The 27,360-nt window shown below is 36.5% G+C and overlaps 1 protein-coding gene across 1 annotated transcript in view; it reads right to left on the minus strand.

The window, feature by feature from the left end:
* DCC (DCC netrin 1 receptor) overlaps positions 1-27,360 on the minus strand; it is a 773,306-nt gene that overhangs the window by 454,103 nt on the left and 291,843 nt on the right. Inside the window, exons 6-7 of the mRNA XM_044921252.1 lie at positions 8,748-8,902; positions 6,082-6,202 (exon numbers count right to left, since the gene is read on the minus strand). Coding sequence (XP_044777187.1) covers positions 6,082-6,202; positions 8,748-8,902 — 276 coding nt within the window. The remainder of the gene's footprint in view (positions 1-6,081; positions 6,203-8,747; positions 8,903-27,360) is intronic.

A 27,360-nucleotide genomic window follows, 5' to 3' on the forward strand; every position in this document is an offset into this window, starting at 1 on the left:
CCCCTCAGGAAAAGTATTACTTTGAGTGTCAACACTCTAAGGAAAGGGGACTTTGAGGTAGAAAATAAAAGAGCATAGACTACCATCTCCTTATCTTACCTTCACGTTGGCAAGCAAAAATAACATTTTAGTAGACTGAACACATTCATAGCCATATATGCTGCTGACATTATAAACTACCTTGAAAATTCTGGTTCTGTATCCTATTAGCTACAGTTAATTACCAAGGTTTAAAAAAGGAAAATGTTCGTGGAAAACTTATGAGCTATACTATCACCACATTGGTAATATGTTTCAAAAACATTAAGTTGACTTTTATTCATTTAGATTCAATGATGGAAAACGAAAGAGAATGTCTGTAGTTTTAATGACCATCTCAGTTTGTATGAGGAAAACTGTCCAATGACTTATTTTCTAGTTTGGATCCACAAACATGTTAGTCTAGGACATGGAATTGGCTCTTCTATATTATTTACAGAATTCCAGGAACAATTTGATCCCACACTAAATACAACTGAGCATTTAAGTCATAGTAACCCTTCTCATATGAGAGGCAAAAATTCAACTTACTTGACCACCGGTGACTAATAAGAGATGGAGAAGTACTTCCTGTTTGCTTTTGTTACATTCTGTCTTATCTAGTCACTTATGTGCTATTACACTGACAAATTCTAACAAATTTTGAGTGCTAAGTCTAATTTTTTAAGCATTTTTTCATTGCTTCACCACTGAATTAACTATGTAAGAGTCAATATTTAGTAAGAAACACTATAATCAGTTGCAGTTAATATACAATTATATGGGTGAGCATCCAAATATTCCTCTTGTCCATTTGGATTTCAAGGTATTCTTCTCACATGGATAAGGAACAAGTTACAAAAACAGATCAAAAATGGAAAAAAAAAAAACCCCAAATCAAAAACAGAACTTCTGATTTTATGCCTTAGTGTTTATGATCAGACTTAAATACTTTTGCTAATTTTAGGTTATATGATATACTGCCATAATAAATTGTTGAAAATTCAATGTTATTTGTGACCAGTAACCTTTTCTTTCTTTCTTTTTTTTTTTTTATTTAATTTCTTTATTTGACAGAGAGAGAGACAGCAAGAGCAGGAACACAAGTAGGGGGAGTGGGAGAGGGAGCAGCAGGCTCCCCACAGGGCAGGAAGCCCGATGCGGGGCTCGATCCCAGGACCCTGGGATCATGACCTGAGCCGAAGGCTGACGCTTAATGACTGAGCCACCCAGGCGCCCTGACCAGTAACCTTTTCCAAAGGAGGGCAGGGCATTGATAACAGCTCACATTTTCCTAAATGCCTAGCCAATATATTTCCCCTCCTGCAGCAGGAAATTCTGTACCAATATTGGGGGGAAAAACAAATAAAACAAAACCAGATTAAAAATCATTCAATATTAACATGAGACACTTAGTCCATATTTACTTCTCCTATGGAAGGCATAATATGGTGTCTTGCTTAAGCAAATCTATACTTAGAGAATATTTATAATGGCATGTATTCATTTTGACCATGTAGCTTTTTTTGTGCATATTAGAATATGAAGAATGCAAAAAAAAAAAAAAGAATATGAAGAATACATTATTTCTTCCCATGGCAACTTTATTCTAACTTTACCCATTTCTCTCTTTAAATTAAAAATATTCCAGACAGGGGCGCCTGGGTGGCTCAGTCGGTTAAGCGACTGCCTTCGGCTCAGGTCATGATCCTGGAGTCCCGGGATCGAGTCCCACATCGGGCTCCCTGCTCGGCGGGGAGCCTGCTTCTCCCTCTGACCCTCCCCCCTCTCATGTGCTCTTTCTCTCTCTCATTCTGTCTCAAATAAATAAATAAAATCTTTAAAAAAAAAAATAAAAAAAAAATATTCCAGACAACATATGTCCCGATCATCACTGCATTCATTCCCAGTTCCCTGGCCTGTCACTCCCCTGGCCAACAGTTAAGTATTTTCAATGACCTTCACTGCAGACCACTGCCAGGAAACTGAACACCACCTGGTAGCTGGAACAAGGAAAACCAACTCAGAGGTAATTGATATCTTATATATATCTTATCTTTCCTGCCTAGTTCCCTACCCCATACACCCTCAGCAAAAGAAAATTGCTAGCTTTTCCACTCAGCTATCAAATAATTTTCTTAATTTAATTACTACCTGCCCACACTACAGTTTACTAGATGATAACTTGATGCTAAATAGTTCATCAGCATCTGCTATGTCAACCGGATCCTAACCTACTGCTCACATGTTTGCAAATCTGGCTACTGAACCTTCTTATTCTTATGACACCTAACACATTGATTCTTGATTCTTTCTGGCTGGTCTGTTCACTGAATGGTGGACTTGGAGCTATAGTTCATTTGGAAAGGCAACTTCTTAAACCAATGTGCCCCCACCAAAAGAAAGTAAATAAATAAACTAAAACAAGCAACAGCAATAAAACTTTTTCTTAGCTGTTAGAAGAGATTAATAGATAATACAAGTAATATAAATCAGCTAAAGTATTTTAATTTCCATTCACCATCGCTTACATAACATGACTAGTCTTTTTGATGTATATGTAAAGTCTTAAGAAGGCAGGCTTTCATGTATCCTTTGTGTGTATGCATGTGCGTGCGTGTGTGTGTGTGTGTGTGTAAGAGAGAGAGAGAAAGAGAGAGAGAGAAAATGAGAGAGGGAGGCAGGGAGGCAGCAGTCTGGAACTGTGTATATGGTGATACAGTGGTACATATATACCGTTAGTGATAGGACTTCCTATAGTATAATGACTTTTTAAATTGCCGTTGGTCTTCTTGACCTTTGCCTAGAGGAAGCCATGCAGATATTTCACATGTTACAGTATACACATCTCAATATTTTTCTCAAACTTATTTTCTGGAGAGCAAAACAAGTCATTAACTCAGTTTAATTTAGTAGATTATGTTTACTTTATTTCCTAAGTCACTAATTGCTAAAGTGGGAATAGTTAACGGTCTATAAAGGACTATGTTGAAACTTCATTAGGCTTATGTAAATACGCATTAACAATGGACACTGGCTGGAATGGGTCATTGTGTGTGCTTCCGTGAGGAGCAGATTGTTATGGTTGCCAAGAGGAACTCTCCACCACAGCCTGTGGCCAGCCCAAAGCTGAGCAGCTGGCTATGTGGGCCACAATGTGCCTCCAAATACATGGAGGCCGTTTATTGCTGAAACTTAAACAGAGGGGGCCATGTTCTGCCCACCATGGTCAGCCTCACTGCTGAATTGACATTTATAGCTGGGCCTCTTCACCATCTGTGCATGTGGCCTACACTGCATCTCCGAGGAGCTAGAGAAGCATGATTTGAAGACCTGCTTGAATAGCCAGGAAAAAGCAATCCATCATTTATAAGGGGGGATGTAAGATAGTCACAATCGTGTCCTGTCACGCTTTCAGATTTTTCTCTTCATTTGCTTTTACTTTCATTCTCATCTGTTGCCAAACACAATGAACATCGACCGAGAGTGCAGAATCCACTGATAATACTTTACCATCTACATGGAAGAATGAATTATCCAGATGCTCAGAGGCTTGCCCTACTGAGGAGGTAAATGACTCTCCTGCTGAGGGGAGCCTCAGACCTAAATGACTCAGGGTCCAGGTGGAATGCAAGAAGTTGGGAACAAATAGCTACCCTTTGAACTGAGAGCTTGCAGGAGTGACGCGGGATGCTTGTAACTGGTTTATTGAATGAGCTGAACTGCTAGAATATTAAGAGGCAACAGTTGCATATTATCCTGTGGTCCACCTTCATACACACCCTGTCAGATCTATTCCCCAATCCTGATCCTCTATTTAGGGCTTCTACAGGGTCAGGCAGGAAAGGACGGACTTGCTTTCAAAAGTGGAAAGCATCTGCGAGCTTCTTTTTTAGGAGGCAGCTCTGTGGGTTCTTCAGGACTCCTGCCCTCACCTTAGGTATCCCTGCACTGGACTGTCTGCATGGCCTAGTGGGCCGTCTGCAACAGCTCCCCAGCTCAGCTCCCTCCCTGGCAGCGTCTGTCTTCTGGTGCAGGCAACCTCAGCAGGCAGGGCCTCTCAGGCATGATCCCTTCAAAGTGACTCCAGCTCTGCTATCTTCAAGCGCAACTCATATCTTTGTTCTTCCCCAAGAAACAGAGCTTCTCCTCACAGTTGTCTTACCCTTTCTCTTACTGGCATCATTGTGGACAGCTCCAGGCAATTTCCAGCTCGCAGAATTTGTCCATTTCCCATTTTTACAAGCAATTCTCAGTAAAACACACACACACACACACACACAATCTGTTCAAGAGGTTTTCTTGGTGTCTCTACAACTTGATTTGTGTGGAAGAGAAAGCACCATGATAATCTCTAATCCTATGAATTCAAGACGAGAATTCTCCAACACTATGGGCAATTGCAGGGGATGGCCACTGGGTGTGTTTGGTCAGTGCCAACAAGTCCTAGAAGAAACTATTTCACGCCCCTTTTTAGAAATATGGGATTGCTTATCCAGCATTTTCCCCAGCATTATGGCTGTAGCTGAAAATCAAGGTTAACTAGAATTCTCTTGTTCTGTGTGGTCAAATTGTCGTTACTAATGAGATGGTGCAGAGTTCTGAAAGCCTGGCTCACATTAGAGACCCTGATTCTAGAGGTTCTTTTTCTCCTACTTATCCCTTACTATTCCAACAGAAGAGAATGCACCGAGTCACAGTAACATTTAAAGCACAGTAAATGGAGGGAAAAGGAATAGTCCATTGGAGAAACTGGCAATCTTAAATGAGTGTTAATTGTCCCTTTTAATTCCGAGATAATTCCTTTAGTTCCTTTCCTCATCTGGGACCATTGTCCTAGGGTTGTTTTTTTGTTTCAATCAAGAAAAAAAGGGAAAGTCATTGTCATGAGCATTGTTATGAGCATCTGAGAGTCTTCAAATAATTGGTTAGGGATGCACAAAATATAAGGCCTTCAAAGACATATTTTAAATGATAGAAGTCAAAGAAAGGCTTTATTTCATACATTTCAGTTATTTTCTATTAAACTTATTATAGGTAAAGCGCGACAAGAATACTGAGTCATGGCATGATGGAGGAAATTGGTCTTGAAAAGTTGAAATTAAAATAATCAATAAGTGGTATGAAAAGTTTCATAGAAGATACTAACATTTTAAAGTATTTTGATCTATCTAAACAACTTTTCCATCCCTATTTTAAAAAATGAATATTTCTGACTTTCTTTAGTATTACATTTCACAGCAGCTGACCAATTTGTTTTTTCTTCCTCTTTTTTTTTTCTGGTAAGAATTTTGTTGTTTTGGGGATAATATATGATCCATCTAACATAGAGTTACAATAGTTTTTTTAAAGAGAGAGAGAGTGGGGGGAGGGGCAGAGGGCGAGAATCTCAAGCAGACTCCCCGCTGAGCACGGAGCCTGATGTGGGGCTTGATCTCATGACCCTGAGGTCATGACCTGAGCAGAAACCAGAGTCAGATGCTTAACTGAGTGGCCCACCCAGGTGCCCCAAGTTATAACAGTTTTGAATACACCACCATATCAAAATTCCAAAAGACTACAGAGTAAAATAAAATATAAATGTCATAAATTATAGAAAAAAAAAGAAAAATTATCAAAATCTATTAAAAAAATAGAAAAATGTGTTCATTTTCAAGTGATTGCTTCTACTATTTTTCTGCCAATTTCCATGTTTCAAGACTATACACACACACACACACACACACATATATATACTCCATCTCTCTCTATATTCTACATTTACCAGAAATACTAGAAGAAAGGCAGGCCACAAAAGAGGGGAGAAGGTAGCAATTTAGTGGTTGTTATCTTGATAACCAGAGGTACCTATTGTTCATGATGACTCTATCTCACTGGATGGAGATATGTACTAGATACATTTCTAGAAAGAATATGACATCAACACATAAATGTACACCCTGATAAACTAAGTAATTAAATAATTTCCAATTGACATTGAGGGGGGAAAACAATAAGGATTTCACAAGTGGACCAAGCATAGCGATAGCTACCAGTTCCAGAGCAAAGTTCCCCTCAACTTACCAGGCTTAGGGACAATGAGTTGTGCACTGGTCTGGGCATTTCCAGCCTCATTTTCAGCTACACATTGATAAAAGCCTTCGTCTGACTTCACCACTCCAAGGATTCGTAAGTTGCTTCCTCCCTAGAGAGAAGAAAGAAGCAGGTACAATATTTTAAAAAGCAAAAACTCAAGGAGGAAAAATGAACATAAGATTTTGATAAAATTTCACTGAATAAGCAAGAAGGAAAGGCAGGAGAGTTCTGTCTCACAGATATGTCCTATGCCACTTGGGAAATGTCACAGATTCCCAATACTCTGCTGAATCCACGTGCATACATTTAACCTAGTTCTGCAATGAAAACTATACTCACAAAAATACACATCATCCTCAATATCTAAATGAACAACAAACAGAGCACTCTTTGATTAAATAAGCGAGAAACAAAGGTTAGCATGAAAAGACATTTCATTCTTTCACTTGTTATTGAAGGAAAATTGGGTTTAGCAGCTGCTGGGGAAAAAAAAAGAAACACTGATTTTTGTAGTTTCTAAAAGACAAGAAATCTAGGTTGGATATTTTCTGGAAGTGTTTACTGAGAAAAAAAATCTGGAAATCCTTTTAAAATTGTAATTGCTTTGACATGTATCCTTTTGGGATTTGGAGTGATGGTATGGTGGATATTTTATACCATGTCATTCTTGTTATATGGCCAAAATGCTTTACCTTCAGTAATCCATAAATTAAACACAGCAGTGTTCACTCCTGTTTTATATAAATTAAGCCACCATGTTTTTCAAGGATGGATGATAAAAAAATCTGGAGATAGCATTTAATTATACTGACTTAGTTTTTCTTCAATATTAGTGTAAGAATTAGTTCAGTAAGTGAGACATGTTAAATCACTTCCCCTGAAGTCATTAAGAGATAAATATTACCTCATGGGGAATTCTTAATTGTTTTTAGTGTCTTGTAGTCAATTCTCTGCTGATGTAAAATCCTGAGATAAAGCTGACTAACTTCTAATTAACAATTCTCATATAAGTTACTATTTGTGTTCAATGTTATTGTGTGACAGACAATGGCTCTCAGATTTCCGGAGCTATTGGGGAAATATTTTTAAGCACAATTTCATGTGAACAGGGCTCATACTGTACATTTTCTTTTCACCTTAGAAAAGAAACATTTAAATAGGTTGGCTGTAATGAGTCATTCTGGGAGAAAGATTATTCAAACTGTAGAAAAAATAAATGTTGTATTTTATCATGTGTCCTTAAGGGCACTCAACAATTTCCTTTATATGCAAGTAGCATATATTCTAGGCGGACACAACACATTTCAAGTTGCCCCATGGCAGGTCATTTTTAATTCAGCGGTAGTAGAAATAGCATTGCACTTAAAGGAACTAATGGATTGGCGTGGCATTGAAAAGTTACATTTTTTTCCCTTTCTTACTCTATTCCCAACCAATTAAACAAATGCAACTAAAACTGAAAATACAGTGATGATAAAAGTAATAAAGATATGCTTTATGGATGTATTTTTTAAGAACCCTTACAGTATGACTCAATGCACGCATAAAGAGGTTATGGAAGTTTCTGAAAGTCAGCTGATCCAGCCACAAAGAGGTGGATCCACCAATGAGAGCTAGTGCAAGGCTAAGGAGAGCATGTGCCTGGACCGGCAGGGCACCTGAGGTCTACTCCCCTTCTGCCAGACGACCTAGTTTGGACACTCTTCTTTGACAGCTCATGTCTGCATCTCAAACATAAGAGAAGTGGGCCTAAATCCTCCTTCTTTAGCTACAAAGTTCTTTGATATTTGGAAAGTGCGTTTCCTATTCCTCATATATTCATATCCTCGAATTCGGAATCTCCGATGCTAACCTACACCTAATGGAGAGTTTTCAGAGCGTTTTTAAATGAGCAAAGAATTCTGCTGGTAACAGGAAAAGGAATGATAGTAATGATAGGTGTTGAGTGCTCACTGTGTACCAGGAAAACAACCTAGTGACTATAATATACCATTATCCTTATGATCCCCCATGGGGCATAGAGTACACTAGAACTTAGAGAAACTATAAGAACTATCATGCTTAGCTTCAGTTTTTTCCAGTGTTCAAAAGTGTAATGCCATGTGACCTCTGGGGTCTCCATGGTGTCCTAGCCACTACCACTTGTCACTGTCACCACATCCTTTTCTATTGCTCAAGTAGGATCAGCTGTCCTACTGGAAGGGTAGCAGAGAAAACTTGTCTATATCATGAAAGTAAGACTAGCATAATCATAGTGGCACATCTTGCTGAAACTTTGTTATAATGGTAAAAAGTCAAAGAAGTAAGAGATTATTGGCTTCATATAGTCTAAAACTAGGTTCTAAACTGTTCTCCCAAGAACCAGCAATGAGGATACTTGGAAAGAGTCTCTTAGGTCCTCTGTTTTTTTTCATCATGTGTTTGTTTAAAAAACCTTGCCTGTAAAACAAGGAGGCTGGGCTGTTTGATGACTCTTTTTCAGCTCAAAAGTTGTTAAGTCTAGAAAATCATTTGCTTTATTGGAACAATTTTCTTAGCACACCATAAAAATTCCCGATAGGAATCTTCTTCCCAGGAAAGAAAAGCAACTGAAAATCGAGTAAACAATGAATGGGATTATAAAGCTAATACGGAAAAAAAAAAAAGATAATTACCACTATCTGAAAATAATCACTAGGAATGACCACATCTCCATTCTTCATCCAATTCACAGTGGGCACAGGCTTTCCAGAGACTGAACATTCAAACTCAATATCCATGCTTTCATAGGCATACAGGTTGGAAGGGTGATTTAAAAACCATGGCGGAACTGCAAAGACAGAAAACAAAAGTGAGTGGGTGGGAAAGTGAACCTTCATGCTAAGGTCTTTGCCCAGTTGGAAACACTACTCAGGGAGAGAGAATATTTGTAATTCAATAATTCCCTGAAACTCTTAGTTTATTATGCAGGAACCACTGTAGAACTCCTCTCCCCCCTCCCAAACACAGTTAAATAGTTGTAGTTAGTGCTGTTTTGCCTCAGGAAAGAAAAAAAAAAAACACTTTTGGAAAAAATATAACATCTAGTAAACATTGTGAATACCCAGTGTTTGTATCCAATTGACTTACATAAAGGATACTGAACAGCACATAAAGCTATGGAAGCTATGCTAATAAAGTAAATAAAGGGAAACTGATAATTCTGAGACAACCCAGAGTGTAAGACAAGAAAGCTTAGTGTCTCTGTAATTCTAAAATTTCGCTGGGATTTGGTTAATGTGATGGACTCATTCCCTGCTGAAACTGGCTATGGTGATAGGCACCAAAAATGACAATCATCTTTACGGGGGACACATTCCCATTGTCTTAGCAATTATCTATTGTGGTGCATTACTATACTGCATTATTATTTTCCCAGCATGATACATGATATATTAATTTAATTTAATGTCTTAATTGCCATAATACTAGTTACATTATGATGGAAATTTGTAATTGGACGAAAATTACAAATAAAATATAACACACCTTTGTTAATGAATCTCTCAGGCTTGGTCCCTCAAAACCCTGCCTAGGAGAGGGGAAATTTTAAAAAGAAATGTTCATTCTCTTCCACTGGGAATCTTAAAGTGATTTCAGATTTGAATATTCATGTTGCCTGAGACCCAGGTTAAATTCACAGTGAAGTAAATGCCTTGATCTCGTTTTCAGGTAGGACATGGACATGCATTTTTAGTAGCCATTTTTAAAGTTAGATTGCATTTTTGTTTTGTTTTTTTTGTCATTGCTGTTGCTATGTTCAGTGAGTATGGAGTGCTAATTTTTGCTCACTTGGGTTAATACTACATTACATAATATCGTCTCTGACCCCCCTGACTTCAAAGTCAGCTTGTAAACATGGATGAATGTTCTAGAAAAAAATGGGAGAGCCAATGGAAAGTTTCTAGTTTTTCTATTGAAGATCTTAGAAATCTTCATCTCTCTCTCCCTCTTTCTCTCTGTCTCTCTCTCTCTTTCTTCCTCCTCCCTATCTTATTTTCCTGATTTTTAACTAAATATTTGGACCTCTAGTAAAAAACAACTTTAAAATTATTTGATCTTTCACATGGGCAAATTGATTTATATGACTCAGCTGGTATGCATTAATATTCACATACTAAATGCATAAAAAATATGTCAGCTTTTCTAAAGAGAACATGTCCCCATTGTATATAGAGCTGAAATTATTTATTTATAATTGATAATATTTGTAAGAGACTGTTTTTTATTCCTTAACCAAATTCACTGACAATAAACTAAAAGGCATTAGAAATATTTCTTGAATGCCTCTGAGCAAGTGTATTAGTTGTCTGTTTGTGTTCCCGATTTTATTACAGATTTTGATCAAGTATTTGTTTACTAGCAAACACCCAATATAAATTTATTGAGAGCTGACCTTATATAATTTATTAGTCTAAGCACTTTATATTTATTTATTTATTTATTTTAAAGAGTTTATTTATTTATCTGGAGAGAGAAGAGAGCACAAGCAGGGGGAGCAGCAGACAGAGGGAGAATCAGGCTCCCCGCTGAGCAAGGAGCCTGATGCGGGACTCGATCCCAGGACCCTGGGATCCTGACCTGAGCCGAAGGCAGATGCTTAACCGACTGAGCCACCCAGGTGTCCTGCACTTTATATTTATTATATTCACCACACCTCTCTGAGACTCTGTGATTCCCATTTTACAAAGATGCTGAGGTGCAAGGAGTTGAAGTAACTTTCTCCAAATCATACAACCTATAGATTGTGGAGCCAGATAGGCTGACTCCTCTGCCTACATTCTGAACTATTTTATAATAATTGCCTCTTTTGCCACTTGAAAATTCAGGTGGAAGAATAACTCATTAATATTCCCGAAGCCTCAAAGGTAATGGAGATAAGTTATGAGAGCTATTAAAGATATAACACCATGTTGTCTCCTCCTCTTCCCCCTTTAAGACCTTCTACCCCGGCGCCATGAAAACTGCCAGACTCTGCCCATTCTTAGTGTTCACTTTCATCAGAATTCATGATCTCATTTAGGCCTATATCAGAGTTTTCAAATTTTGACTGATATCCATCAGTGAAATTTGAAATTCATTTTTGAAGTTGAGATTAAAATTTACATATGTATGCATGTAAATATACATAAACATATACATAAACATATACGTATATACACACATATCCAATTATACTTCATTTTATTGTACTTCATTTAATTGAGTTTAATTTTATTGTGCTTCACAGATATTGGATTTTTTACAAATTAAAGGTTTTGTGGCAACCCAGCATCAATCAAGCCTATTGGTACCATTTCTTTTTTTTTAAGATTTACCCATCTATTTGAGAGAGAGAGAGAATGAGAGTGTGGAGGGGAGGGTCAGAGGGAGAGAAAGAATCTCAAGCAAACCACCCCCTGAGCACGGAGCCCGACGTGGGGCTCAATCCCAGGTCCCCGAGATCATGACCCAAGCCGAAATCAAGAGTTGGATGCTTAACTGACTGAGCCACCGAGGCACCCCTTGGCACCATTTTCCCAACATCCTTTGCTCACTTCATGTCTCTGTGTCAGTTTTGGTAATTCTTGCAATATTTTGAACTTTTTCATTATTATATTTGTTACAGTGATCTGTGATCAGTGATCTCTGATGTTAATTTGTAATTGTTTAGGGACACCACAAACCACACACATCTATGATGGCAAACTTAATAAATAAGTGTTGTATGTGTTCTGACTGTTCCACAAACCACCATTCCCCTCCCTCACCTTCTCTTTGGGCCTCCCCATTCCCTGAGACACAACAATATTGAAATCAGTCCATTTAATAGCCCTATAATGGCCTCTAAATGTTCATGTGAAAGGAAGAGTCACTCATGTCTCTCCCTTTAAATCAACAGCTAGAAGTGATTAAGCTTAGTGAAGAAGGCATGCTGAAAGCTGAGATAGCCTGAAAGTCTTGTGCCAAACAGCCAAGTTGTGAATGCAAATGAAAAGTTCTTGAAGGAAATTAAAAGTGCTACTCCAGGAAACACACAAATGATAAGAAAGTGATAAAGTCTTATCACTGATATGGAGAAAGTTTTAGTGGTCTAGATAGAAGATCAAACCAGCCACAACCTTCCCTTAAACCAAAGCCTAATTCAGAGCAAGGCCCTAAGTCTCCTCAATTCTGTAAAGGCTGAGAGGTGAGGAAGCTGCCGAAGAAAACTTTGAAGCTAGCAGAGGTTGGTTCATGAGGTTTAAGGAAAGAAGCCGTCTCCACAACATAAAAGGGCAAGGTGAAGCAGCAGGTGGTGGTACAGAAGCTACAGCAAGTTCTCCAGAAGATCTAGCTAAGATCATCAATGAAAGTGTCTACATTAAATAACAGATTTTCAATACAGACAAAACAACCTTGTATTAGAAGATGCCACCTAGGACTTTCATAGCTAGAGAGAAGTCAATGCCTGGCTTCAAAGCTTCAATGCCTGACTCTCTTGTTAGGGGCTGATGCAACTGTTGACTTGAAGTCAGTGCTCATTATCCATTCAAAAACTCCTAGGACCCTTAAGAATTATGCTCAATCTATGCTGCCTGTGCTCTATAAAGGGAACAACAGTCTGGATGACAGCACATCTGTTTACAACATGGCTTACTGAATATTTTAAGCCAACTGTTGAGAAAAAAGATTCCTTTCAAAATATTACTACTCTTTGACAATGTTTCTGGTCACCCAAGAGCTCTGATGGAGATGGACAGTGAAATTAGTGTTGTTTTCCTGCCTGCTAAGACAACATCCATTCTGCAGCCTAGGGATCAATGAGTAATTTTGACTTTCAAGTCTTAGGATTTAGGAAATACATTTTGTAATGCTATAACTACCAAAGATAGTGCCTCCTCTGAAGGATCTGCGCAAAGTCAATTGAAAATCTTTTGGAAAGGATTCATCATCCCACATGCCATTAAGAACATTTGTGATTCATGGGGAAAGGTCAAAATACCAACACTAACAGGAGTTTGGAAGAAGTTGATTCCAATCCTCATGGATGACTTGGAGAGAGCTCAGAACCTCAGTGGAGGAAGTAACTGCAGATGTGGTGGAAATAGCAAGAGAACTAGAATTAGAGGTGGAGCCTGAAGATGGGACTGAACTGCTGCAATTTCATGATAACATTTGATCAGAAGAGAAGTTTCTTCTTAGAGATGTGCAAAAAAGTGGTTTCTTGAGATGGAATCTGCTCTTGGTGATGATGCTGTGAAGATTGTTGAAATGACAATAAAGGATTTAGAATATTATATAAACTTAGTTGATAAAGTAGCATCAGTATTTGAGAGGATTGACTCCAATTCTGAAAGAAGTTTTACTCTGGGCAAAATACTATCAAATATCATCACATGCTACAGAGAAATCATTCATGAAAGGAAGAATCAATTGTTGTGGCAAATTTCATTGTTGTCTTATTTGAGAAACTGCCACCCTAGCTTTCAGCAACCATCACCCTGAGCAATCAGCAGCCATCAGCACTGAAGCAAGACCCTCCACCAGCAAAAAGATTACAACTCACTGAAAGCTCAGGTGATGTTTACCATTTTTTAGCAATAAAATATTTTAAAATTAAGGTATGTAATACATGTTTTTTAGACTTAGTCCTATTGTACATTTAAAAAATGTACATTAAATAATGTAAACATAATTTTTTTATGCAGTGGAAAACCAAAAGACTCATTTGACTCACTTCATTGCCATATTCGGTTTATTATGGGATCTGGTGTATATATATTTTCTCCCAGATCCCAAAACAAACTGAATATATGTGTATATATATGTGTATATATATATGTGTGTATATATGTATATGCATATATATGTGTGTGTGAGAGAGACAGGTATGCCTATTTATTGATTGATATATGCCTGAGGGGGTGTGTGTGTGTGTGTGTGTGTGTGTGTGTGTGTGTGTGTGTGTATACATACATAGTACCTATTTAGAGAGCAGGGGTGGGGGGAAGAGTAGAACAGAAAATAAAAAGGGTTAGGAGCACAGAAGAAGAGAAAAAGAAGAGAAAAGAATACCAAATCTGTATTGAAGAAGAGCAAAGAAAAGTGAGGTTCCAGGAGCCACATGATGGGGCCAGATTGCCTGGGCTTAAGTCCCAGCCATTCCACTCACTGCAAGTGCTTCAGTTACTGTCCCCATCTATAACCTGGAGATAAAAATTGAGGACAATGAATGACAGTGCATGTTTAAATGGACTGTGCATAACTGTATGTTAAAGAAAAACAAAAACAGAAAAGTATATCTGAGTATATCACCCACAACAAACAAATTATTGTATATTTGTACTGTATATGTACATACCTCTCAATGGACTTAAATAAACCAAAGCTGATCATGGTGAATTCTCAAAACCTTCTGTTTTATTGATTAATAAGATACAGTGACTGGGGCGCCTGGGTGGCTCAGTCGTTAAGCGTCTGCCTTCGGCTCAGGTCATGATCCCAGGATCCTGGGATCCAGCCCCGCATCGGGCTCTCTGCTCCGCGGGAAGCCTGCTTCTCCCTCTCCCACTCCCCTGCTTGTGTTCCCTCTCTCACTGTCTCCCTCTCTGTCAAATAAATAAATAAAATCTTTAAGAAAAAAAAAAATAAGATACAGTGACTACTGGGACGCCTGGCTGGCTCAGTTGGTAGAGTGTACAACTCTTGATCTTGGGGTTGTGAGTTCAAGCTCTGCATTGGGTGTAGAGATTTCTTAAAAAAATAAAAAATAAAATAGTGACTTCTGATTAGTTAAGGGGATAATTTGACTTAATTATGTAATTATAATTGTAAAACAGTAAGTACTAAGGATGCCTCAATAATTTTTTTCTACTTCCAAATATATATGTGAGCCATGATCTATATTTTTGTGATTTTTCTCTTATTCCTTAGGCTCTCAGAATTACACCTTGTCTTCCCTGGCTGTCTTAATACCTTCATTTCTATATCAGGTTTTCCAGCTTTCACCAAATGCCAGACAGTAAATGAAGAAGAAAAAATAGCTTCCCTCACTTAAATGGGAAAGTTGAAGCATGAGACAATACCACACATCAGAAATGGGTTTACATCCCATGTTTTCTGAAAATATACTGCCTAACTTGGGCAGTGTTACCAGTCATGAGTAATTTTTGTGGTACAGATGAGGACTAATGATTTCATATTTCAGTGCCTCCTACGGTACTTCATCCTCAGCATGTGCTCAGCAAAGATTTGCTGATGACGCTTATGTGAACTCAAGCAATAAAATACACATTTTTATGTTTTCTGTGGCAATATTAATATAAGATGGTGACGAGGAGTTTGGACAATGTCATGGAAACCACATAACTAACAACATACTATTTTATTATCCTGGAAAATAAAATGTCAATGAATGATGAGAATTAAAAAAAAAGAACAAAGCATGGTGTAGTTTGGCTACTTGGAGAAAGGAGTAAGTATCTGTTATATTGGATACCTTTCTGAAGTCTTAAAGCTCTTACCTGTTTGAGCAAAAGGAATTCAAATAAATACAGAATTTAGGAGAGAGTCTTCAAAAGGTCTAAATATATAAGCCTGGGTTGGATTAGAAATCAGGTAAAAGCTTTTCAATCTTGCTTTAATTACTATATAACCAAACTGCTACCTGTTTTCCTGAAGCTTCCATCCACACATCCCTTACATACATCTGAGGGCTCAACTTAACAACAGTGTCCCATCCTTTTCTAATCCTGTCTTTGTTCATTCTGTTTTCTCTTCCTGAACTGATTTCCATTTTGTGTTAGAGTGTAGACATCCTACCGATCCATCATGAATCCACTTCTCCAAAAGGTCACCTTAATTTTTCTTCTTGTAAAATTCTCTCTCCTTTTAGATATCCCACTGGTACTATTTTATGGCACTTGACATGGTTACCTTAGCAGTAGTTTATAACTTGTTGGGGCAAGAGGCTCTGGCACACTAACATCAACTCAACCCATTGTTTAGTGTATTTTTGATGTTGACGCTATTCTAGGAGAGAGTGAACAAATGAAGTTTACCCAGTTTTTCTCTTCTTATTTGATCCTTTGTCTTTTTCTGTGATGAACAGACTAGAATCTGCTGCCTGGAATTTAGGATCTAGGTATAATCACATTATACCTTTCACAGCTCTGGAGTTTATATTCTCAACACAAATTGCAACTGGGATGAAAGAAGGAATATGATTTATCAGGGGCTGTAGGTATGTTTTGTCAGCACTTTTCTGATCATGGATCCTTGCCTGGAATTACATTCCTCAGATGATACAATTTCTATTTATTCACTAAGAGGAAACTCAGATACTCCTCTTCCGATGACATTTTGTCTTTTGTGAATCTGACAATGGATTTTCCTGCTTCTTGTAGTGCTCTGTCTCTGTGCCTAGTTTTTATACCACTTTTTATTTTAAGATATCTTTCACATATATCATTATTTACCAACCATGGTATGATTTTTACAGATGGGATCTGAAGCATATGCTTTCTCTTTTAATTTCCTTTGAATATTATACAATACCCCCTCCCTCCCACTCTCATGGAAGGAATAATTTCACTACTTTAAACTATTTGGTGCATAGGAACTTCTTAATGACTAATAAAAATGGAGTACCATGAATGTTCAAGTTTATCAAATTGTACCATTTACATAGTATTAATCCATTTCAGAGAATTGCTTAACATACACATACGATGCTACAACAATTTCAGGCAAGATATTGATTTTAGTTATACTCTCTTTGGATAGAAGAAAAATTCATGACCAGAAATAAATTACTTACATTTCCCTCAGATGTTAGTTTCTTAGGATCTTCTACAGTACTTATAGTACATATATAAAGAATTATTTTAATTCTGGGGCTGAGAGAATAAGCCATAATGACCAAAAATGACTCATAAGCAACAGAAATATAGAAAAATATAATTTGTTCTTGAATGTGTTTATCATACTTAGAAATGACTAATAGATGAGAAACCGCTCTATCCTGAAATCATTAGACTTGTATAATTAAGCCTTAAATTTGAGTAAAAGTTTTCCATTAATTTACTTGGTTTTCTCCTAAGACTTTCTATGCTATGACTAATCATTTGAATTTTGTAGAGTGAAATTTCTTCTGTAATTTCAACCTCAAAGTCATCAACAACAATCTAAATAGTATTATGAGTTTCATTTCATATAATAGATGCCTCACAAGTATTTTCAGGAATGTCCCATATCATTCTCTAATCTTTAGATTTGGCTTCTAATATTTTTATTTTTAGATAAGTTACTTAGCTATTCTTTTCCAGTTATTTGGGTATGTAATAAAGGTGGGTTAATTACAAAACGCTATGTATAGTGTTTTAATGCATATAATAATTAACTAATACTCTGTATTACCTTGATTTTGAGACGATTCTATACATTCTAAAGATTTACCACAACTCTGAAATGGCAGAGAATGCATTTTTAAAGCCATGCAGGTGCTTTAAATTAACACGAGGCAGCACAAATCACTTTGGTGAATGATTAACAAGAATTGAGGAAAAAAACAGATTGGTGAGCTTTTATTAGGAGGAAAGTAAAAATTAGCATGATCCTTGAGTGGCTGCATTTCCACTCTGAGTACAGTGGAAAGTCAGCTAGTTTCCCTAGAGCAGAACAGCTTTCTCCAAGTTTCCAGGCCCTTTGAGGTTACTTAATTTGTTGTTAAAGTAGTAGACATAACCCCATCAGTCTTCTCTTGAAAACAAATATCTAAAGAGACAGACCACACTAAATATCTAAAGTATGTTTGCTGCCAAATCGGACTACCTCTGTACCCAAAACAAATGGTTCTTTAAAGTGCACTATCACAATTGTATCAACAGATAATTTCACTTTAAGGAGCCATAGTTTTATATGTAATCACATCCTTTGTAGAAAGGAGGCCACTGGGCATTGAATGTAGGTTTAGAGATAACATATCCTAGTGGGGGAAATCGTCTTTATAAATTCAGGCTTTCGTGCTAAACATACCTCAGCAAAATCCTAGTTTTACAGAATAACGTTTCTAATGGACTTCTCAATTTATACATTAGAAATTGCTCTCTTACCTCATAGTTTCAATTCTTCCTGCACTAATTTTTGTTGCCAAAGTAACTTTCTTTCAGCCTACTTGATCTCTAAGTTCATAATCCTCCTTCTCCTTTTTTTAACAAGGAGCTATGTGATGTATCTCTGCCCAATCCAACACTTCTCTCCGGGTCTTATGTGACAAGTAACTTGAAATCTGCTGAATATTTCTCTCTAGTTTGCTATTTCCTACCTACACATCTGTCCTCCTCCGTAGGAAGGGTGTTGAGATTTGTATTTCGTTTTCTATTTAAGTTGTCTCTCACACATATCTGTCTGTACTCTCCTAAAAAATTTAGGTTCGGTTCTAGCCTTAAATGACTAGAATGTATTCTGCATTGGAAATAAAAGCTCACTTGAGTTTTAACTATTAATATTGACTGGGGCTCCCACTCTTCTGAAAAAAAAAAAAGGGTTTTTTTAAGCTATGGATTTTATTCTTAGCATGTTCCAATCAAAGAAGTGTTTCAATCTAGTCTATCAATGATCATTTCCACAGAAAGAGAAAGGGGGTCAGGGAACAGGGAGATAGTAGGTTTTGGGTTCTCTTAATAATTGCTAGAATGTACACTACCTTTTTTCCTGACATAGGTGTAAGCCTAAGTGGTGTATTTAATTTTATATATACAGATTTATATATTTTTTCCTCACACAGAAGTTAATATATCATCACTAAAAACTAACTGACAAGAAAAAGCAGGTGAAACAACAGAAATTCCTTTCATTGTGACATCAATCTGGTTGTGGATTCACGAAGCTACTAGCTTCTTTTTTTTTTTATTAAAGATTTTATTTATTTATTTGAGAGAGAGAGTGAGAGAGAGAAAGAGCACAAGAGGGGGGAGCGGAAGAGGGAGAAGCAGACTCCCTGCTGAGCAGGGAGCCCGATGAGGGACTCGATCCCGGGACTCCAGGATCATGACCTGAGCCGAAGGCAGTCGCTTAACCAACTGAGCCACCCAGGCGCCCCGAAGCTACTAGCTTCTTAAGGACAGGGACTGCCTTTCCAAATCTGTGTCCTCAAGGCCAAGCACAGGATAGGTGCTAATAAACATTATTTAGGCCTGGGTGTCTTCATAGGACAATCCTTTCACATTCAGTCATTTCCTGGCTGTAACTAACAGCTATGAAAAACCTGGATGATGAACAACATTTAAGACCTAAGAGTATACTTTTCTTCAAAGTTAATAACAATTACAGCAATAGAATATTGAAAGCATCAACTCTATGCTACTCTGCTGTAGTAGGCAAAGATAGTATTTTAATCACCTTAGAGAAATGAAAATTTAGACCTTTTGATTTCATCTTCTACACTGTTAGTGCTTCTTATTGTGGACACAATATACCAAAAAATTCTTCCTCCTGTCTAATAATTCTGGTCTACAAAGAACATCTGATCTTCAACCTTCACTTTAGAGTCCTTTGTATATGCTTGGAAACTATTTTAAATCTCTCCTCACAGTTTTCTTTATCCAGACAAATAATCCCATTACCCTTCCTCAGTTTAAGCTCTTTCTGTAAACAGGGTTTGCTTCTCTATAAATCCAGACTGAGCTTTCCATTTCTCTCTTTAGTTGTGGAGCCTAGGACCAGATTGGTAGAATGATACTGTGATGCTCAAACCAGTGATAAAAATAACAGGAGGATTACCTCAAGGTCCTAGTTCTGTATGCTTCCTGATGTTATTGTCATACCTTTGGAATGATTTTTGTGCCATCAATCAAGCCTTAGGTAGATATTGGCTACTATCCAACAATTAGGTTTCTGTGTATACACACACACACATAAAAATATATATGTGTATGTATATGTGAATATAAACATATATTAATATATGTACTTCTATATCGCATATATGTGTTCCCATAAACTTCTATGTAAACTATATAATCACATAGAATACTCATGTTTAAAATATGATGTATAGACATAAACACATAAAATTATACATCCACACATATATAATTTATAAACATCTTTCTTTGCCAATTTTCAATTTTAGCTGTGAAGGAAATGAAAACATGTTAAAACAAACAAGATAAAAATGTTAAGTCATGTATGTTGTATGATGACAGAAATAATAAATCTATAAAATGTTATCCAATTCCTAACATTGCATACTGACAGGAATTTGAGAGCTATCATTTTTCCCTCAGTTAAATGTTTTCTAGAATGCCTTCTTGGTATTTGATAGTAAAAGATGTAGATATTCTAAAAGTCTAGAAAAAATGTTTCTGCCATGCATGAGAGCTATTTCTGTGTATTTTTAAATGTATTTTGAAGAAGTATAATAAATTACAGTAGAAAAATTGTTTTTCAAGTTTCTTATTAGTAGTAGATATTCAATGAGGGAATCTTTCAGCACATTAAACTAAGAAAATGATGGATTCTAACACACAACTAATTTATCTTCCCCAATACCTAATGAAATAAACTTCAGTCCCAGTGCATACACACAGGAACATAAAAATCAACAACAACAAATAAAGAAAAGAAAGCATAGTCAATGGGAAAAGAAAGTCATAGTCAAAGCACAGACATTTTTGGAGTAGAGTAGAAAGGCAGATTAGGATTGAGTTCCTTATCTGTCCTTAAACCCCAGAAAGGGCCCTGAAGTTTGGGGGAAAACCTAAGAATTCTCAGTAATACCTCCAAACCCGAATCAATGCAAAACCTATGGATATAGCCTTATGTTTCTCCTTTTCTGAAAGAGGAGACGCTGGAGGGCTGTTGAAGAGACATACACGACATGGGCTGACTAAGGTGAAAGCTCCTGGGCTAACAGTGAGCTGAAGACTTGACCAGAAACCTAAGGACCACCCCTCTACTCTAGAAGGGAATAGGAGCAACACCAGCCAACACAGTTATGTTGCTTCAGCTGTACTCATTCCCCAACCATTCCTGTTGTTTCTTAAAAAGGGCACAGAACCTGAAATCTCCAGCCTTCAAACTGGAGCCCAAAGGGTCTAAGGCAGGGTGATAAATAAGTCTACAAGTAACTTTTATCATATTAGAGCAAAAAGTGTCTACAGAGAGCCACTCACATATGAGCAAGATAAAAGACATATTTAAGAAATATGGAAATATAATACAGGCAACAATAATGACAGACAGAAAGACACAGAGACAAAGAGAAAGGCAGTTGAGCAAAGGGAGAGAGGAAAACAAAGCACTCAATCCAGAAGAAAATATAAGGGTAGGAACAGAAATTGCTCAAGTTGCTTTACACAATGGATTCACTTAATATGAAAATAAATTCGGGGCCCCTGGGTGGCTCAGTCGTTAAGCGTCTGCCTTCGGCTCGGGTCATGATCCCAGAGTCCCGGGATCAAGCCCCACATCGGGCTCCCTGCTCGGCGGGAAGCCTGCTTCTCCCTCTCCCACTCTCCCTGCTTGTGTTCCCTCTCTCGCTGTGTCTCTCTCTGTCAAATAAATAAATAAAATCTTTAAAAAAAAATATGAAAATAAATTCAATATAACCAGAGGTCAAAGACTAGATGATAAAATAACAGAATGAAACAGAAAGAGAGATAGTGGACCTAAGAAATAAATCAAGGACCAAAACAACATCATTAGAGAGCCAATATATAAATTAGAAAGTACAAGTAACATAAAAAAAAAAAACTACTAAAAACCATATTATCAACATAGAGGAGACTTGAGATAATCACAGTGAATGTAAATGAAAAAAGCCAAATGACTAAAATAACACAGTGCTTGTATAGATAGAGAACAAGCAGAAATGATCCAATGTTAAGATAACTGGAATTCTGATGCAGCAAGCCCACAAATGGAACAGAATATATATTCAAAGATAAAATAATAGGAAATTTTCCCTGAAAAATATGTCAGAAATTTCAGAATCAAAGACTATACCATGTTCCTAGAAAACTGAACACGTAACTACCAATAGTGAGACAATCTCATTTAGGATATTGAATCTGGAGAATAAAGAATTATCTGAACATCCAGACAGAAAAATCAAAATCAAAACAATCTGTATGAGGTAGATGCCCATATAATAATATCCAATGTTGGAAGACAATGGAGCAATATTACCCAAGAATATTATACATGAGCCTTTCTATGCAAAGCCACTTTCTCAATTATGAAAGTACTCAGAAAATACAGCTTGCTCTGTTTCTTTGTTGCTTTCTTTCTTTTTAAAAAAAATATAGCACTTTCTAACATAAGTCTGACAACAAAATTCAGGCAATTAAGAGTACCATCAAAATAAAAAGTTAGACATTCTGATGAATGTGATGCATATTGATAATATCTCTATACAGAAATAAAATAAACACAATGAAAATAAGATTACTGAAGAGACTTCAATTGTTATAACCTGAGGAGGAGACAATCAAATTATAACTACCAAAATCAAAAGGTGTGGAATGAGAGATGAGTGAGAATGCTAATCCTGCTGTGAAGGCATTCCTGCCTTCATGGCAGGAATCTACTCTGTTCTGCCCTTAAAAAAAACATGAATTTACAAAGACAAAAACAATACCTAGAGCTGCATGATATTGTCATAAATGTATTTCTACCTAGCCATTGAACTATTCATGTACATAGAAGGACGTATGGGATTCTGAGACTTGGGAAGATTTTTAATTCAAATGAATTATTTTTACAAAATTTATAGAGTGATTTTTTTAAAAACATTTTTTAAAAAGACTCTGGAAGCAAATATTCCAAGACATTACAGTAGTTATAGATGTATGGGTATATCTTCTTTCCTTGCTAAACATTTCTAATGATTAAAAAGATAACTGAAAATCTTCTGGAAGGACTTACCACCATAGCTTTAAATAGTAGAATCCACTGGAAATTCTAAGAGCTTGCATAAATGGTACATATGATAAACATATTTATCTTTTTTTTTAAAAAAATCATACTTCTCCACTGGGGCTTAGAAAAACTTTAGAGGAACTTGTTGCCGGTAACAAGAATACATCAACCCTTAAGGGAAATCATGTGGAGGAAAAAGCAATGCAAGGTTTTCTATCTCAAATTTGCTGAAGGGAGACTATTTACAGGATGACTTATGAAAACCGCTGTATGAGAGAAAGAACAGTCAGAACTCTGACTCCTGACTCTTGTCCTACTGTAGGGTGATAAGGACACTGAGCAATTAACTGAACTTTTCTTGACTTCAGTTTCTTAGTTTGAAAACAGAAGATTGAATGGAATCCCTATTTTCAAATTCCTTGCAATTCTTTCAAGTGTTACTGGGGAGGAGATGGTTGTGTTAACTCCCCAACCCTGTAATCTCTTCAAGGAAAAGAGGACCATGTTGACCAACTATAAATACTGAGCTTCTATATTAACTGAAAGCTGCATGAGAACATTCTCTGGGCTAAAACAAAGAAAGTAAATTATCCCCAAGCTTTTTTCCCCACTTTAAAATTTTGTGAGTCTAACACAAGAGTATATATGGCTATTCCAATGCTGTTCAGCATGAACAGTTAATACAGAGTTGATTTAACAAAGAAAGAACAGGGAATATAAAGTTGTCAGTTTGCTTTTTATTCTGCCACTAAAATAATATTTGGCTAGCATTAATGCATTGCTTGAAACAATAAATACCAACCTAAGCATCTCATAAAAATCATAGAAAGTGACTCAAAGGCAGGTCAAGGGTAATTAGTTCAATGCCTTGCTGCAAAATGACAGTATTCCTTTCATAGTAACACAAATGACTTACTTTTAAGATTACTTGGTAAAAGAGTCCTTCCAGCATTGATTATATTCTAATTTTGAGACTTTATCTGCCTTTTTCATTCCTGCGTTTTGGCCTCAAGAGACCTTACCTCCCTACAGATAAGACAAAACTCCATGGTAATTTCACTGCTTTGTAGGTGTGGATATCAGGAACCATGGGAAAAAAGTGTGTGTGTGTGTGTGTGTGTGTGTGTGTTTTAGGATTCATAAAATCTTACCACATGGACAACCCATATAAACTGGAATGGCTTCTTACATAGTAAATGCATTCTTTTTGAACATTGTGCCTGATATTTAAAAAACAAGAAGGAATGCTTATAAAGTTTGTGTGCAATTCATAGTGCTAAGTTGAATTTAAAAACTCAGATTTCATAAAATTCATCTCAGTTGGGAAGAACTAGTATCAAATATTAAAATATAATGTATTAAGGGCAAATGATAAAGGCATGCATTAGAATAAAAACAGTGAAATCTACTCCATATTGAACAGAAGTATATATCAAAAGGGATCTAGGAATTTTTGTTGACTGCTAAGACCTCTAATCTTTGAAACTTGCCCTGGGTCTTAAGACTTTATGCAAGTTACCCTGCATACCATGAACAAATACACATATGTATGTGTGCACATATGTGTATGTGTGTGTTAAGGAATATTTGGCTAAATTTATCACCTGGTATCTGGCAGTCAGTGCCAGGGTAACAATTTGTTACCCTAAATATCCTCTTCTATAACTAATACTCTTTAAACCTCAGGGAAACACTTCTTCATTGCCTCCCCTCTACTCACCAAATATAAGAGCCAAAACGTAAGGTTAAGAAGTGCTGTGTTCTTACCTTTTTGTCTTTGTATTTCATGGTGAAATCTTGTTACACACAAAAGCTCATTGGGAAATGGTTAGAAAGAAAAGTTTGAGGAAATATTTTATGCAATTCTTCAAATATTACAGAATCCTTCCTATCCCTTCTCATTCCTAGAAGTATTTGCATATTTTACTTACCATATGACTCATCAGTTAAAAGCAAACTGGTTAGAAAGCTTATACTCCATCCATTGATTGTGATTAAAAAGCATGTGCTTTTCAGAAGCTTTTAAAAAGTTCTTGGTATATTTTCCATAGTTCTCATACATATTTACTTCATGTTTGTTCTCATATATACATTTAATTCTTATTCATTTGCCAAACATAAAAAGTCATATAAATCAACACAAGTTTTTACTTCATGCTTAACCATGTGTGTGTGTGTGTATATATATATATATACATACACACACACATATATATACATACACACACACACAGCTACAAATGCCTATATCCTATAGCCAGATATATGCCCTTGAATGCTTTTATACTCACCGATAAGCTTGTAACAAAAGTGCAACCTGAAATCTAAACATTCTTTCTGCTTTTATGTACATATTTTTTAAGAGCTGATACAAAATTTCTGCATTGTGGAAAAAATAAATCAATCAAGTTACAAGTCAATTTATAAGTTACATAGAAAGATCCATTTTTTATTTGTTTTTGCTTTTTCAATAAACCCAAACTTCAGGTAGAATAGAAATGTAAGCTGTGAGTACCTTGAGGCTAGAACTGTACCTAATTATTTACGAATTTATATCCTAAAACATAATGAATGATGAATACACACTGATTTGATTGACTGATTGATTGATTGATGGGAGCTATAAAGTATCCTAGAGATCTAGTTCCATCCCTTACATGTTACATGGAGAAATTAAGGATAAATAACATTTCTATGGCATAACACAGCTCATAAATATCAAAAGCAGTATCAGGAAGTGCCTGGATGGTGCAGTCAGTTAAGTATCTGACTCTTGATTTTGGCTCAAGTCATGAAATCAAGGTCATGAGATTGATCCCCGAGTCAGGGCTGCGGGCTCAGCATGGAGTCTGCTTGAGATCCTCTCTCCCTGCTCTTTCAAATAAATTAATTAATTAAAAAAAATAAAAAGCAATTATCAGAGCCCAAAATTCCTGAAATCTAACCAATGGCCTTTCCTTTTACCAAACTACATTTAAAATACATATCAATTACTGATTCAATTTCATTGCCTGTAATCGGTTGGTTCAAATTTTCTCTTTCTTCCTGCTTCAGTTTTGGTAGGTTATATTTTTTAGGAATTTATCTATTTCTTCTAGGATGTCCAATGTGTTGGCATATTTTTCATAATGTCTTAAAATCTTTTGTATTTCTGTGGTGTCAGTTGTTATTTCTCTTCTTTCATTTGTGATTTTGTTTGAGTCTTCTCTCAGTCTCTCTCTCTCTCTCTTTTGTTTTTATGAGTCTAGCTAGAGGTTTATCAATTTTTGATCTTTTCAGAGAACTAGCTCCTGGTTTCATTGACTGTTTTTTTTGTTTGTTTCTATGTCATTTCTTTTTTTGAGATTTTATTTATTTATTTGAGAGAGAGAGCACCAAGTAGGGGGGAGGGGCAGAGAGAGAAGCAGGCTCCCCACTGAGCAGGGAGCCTGACGTGGGGCTGGATCCCAGGACCCCAGGATCATGACCTAAGCCAAAGGCAGATGTTTAATCAACTGAGCCACCCAGACACCCCTATATCATTTATTTCTTCTCTAATCTTTATTATGTCCTTCCTTCTGCTAGTTCTGGATTTTGTTTGTTCTTCTTTTTTTAGCTCCTCTAGGTGTAAAGTTAGGCTATTCACTTGAGATTTTTCTTGCTTCTTGAGGCAGGCTTGTATTGCTATAAACTTGCTTCTCGGATCCACTTTTGCTGCATCACAGAGATTATGTACCATTCTGTTTTCATTTTCATTTTTCTTCATGTAATTTTTTATTTCTTTTTTGCTTTTTTTGGTTGACCCATTCATTGTTTAGTAGCATGTTATTTAACTTCCATGTATTAATGTTTTTCACAGATTTTTTCCTTGTGTTGGATTTCTAGTTTCATAGTGTTGTGTTCAGAAAAGATGCATGGTATGACTTCGATCTTTTTGAGTTTGTTGAGACTTCTTTTGTGATCTAATATGTGATCTATTCTGGAGAATGTTCCATGTGCACTTGAGGAGAATGTGTATCCTGCTCGTTTAGAACTGAATGTTCTGAATGTATTTTTTAAATCCATCTGGTCTAGTATGTCATTCCAAGTCACTGTTTCCTGTTGATTTTCTGTTCGGATGATCTGTCCACTGATGTGAGGTATTAAAGTCCCCTACTATTAGTTCTTTTATGTTTGTTGTTATTTCCTGTTATGCTTGTTATTAACTGTTATGTACTTGGGTTCTCCCATGTTTGGTGCATAAATACTTGCAATTATATCTTCTTACTGGATTGACCCCTTTATTATTATATAGTGTCCTTACATCTTGTTACAGTCTTTATTTTAAATTCTGCTTTGTCTAAGTATTGCTACCTCAGCTTTCTTTTGACATCCATGGGCAATGAC

This window comes from Neomonachus schauinslandi, chromosome 14 (assembly GCF_002201575.2).
Source record: "Neomonachus schauinslandi chromosome 14, ASM220157v2, whole genome shotgun sequence".
Taxonomy (NCBI): domain Eukaryota; kingdom Metazoa; phylum Chordata; class Mammalia; order Carnivora; family Phocidae; genus Neomonachus; species Neomonachus schauinslandi.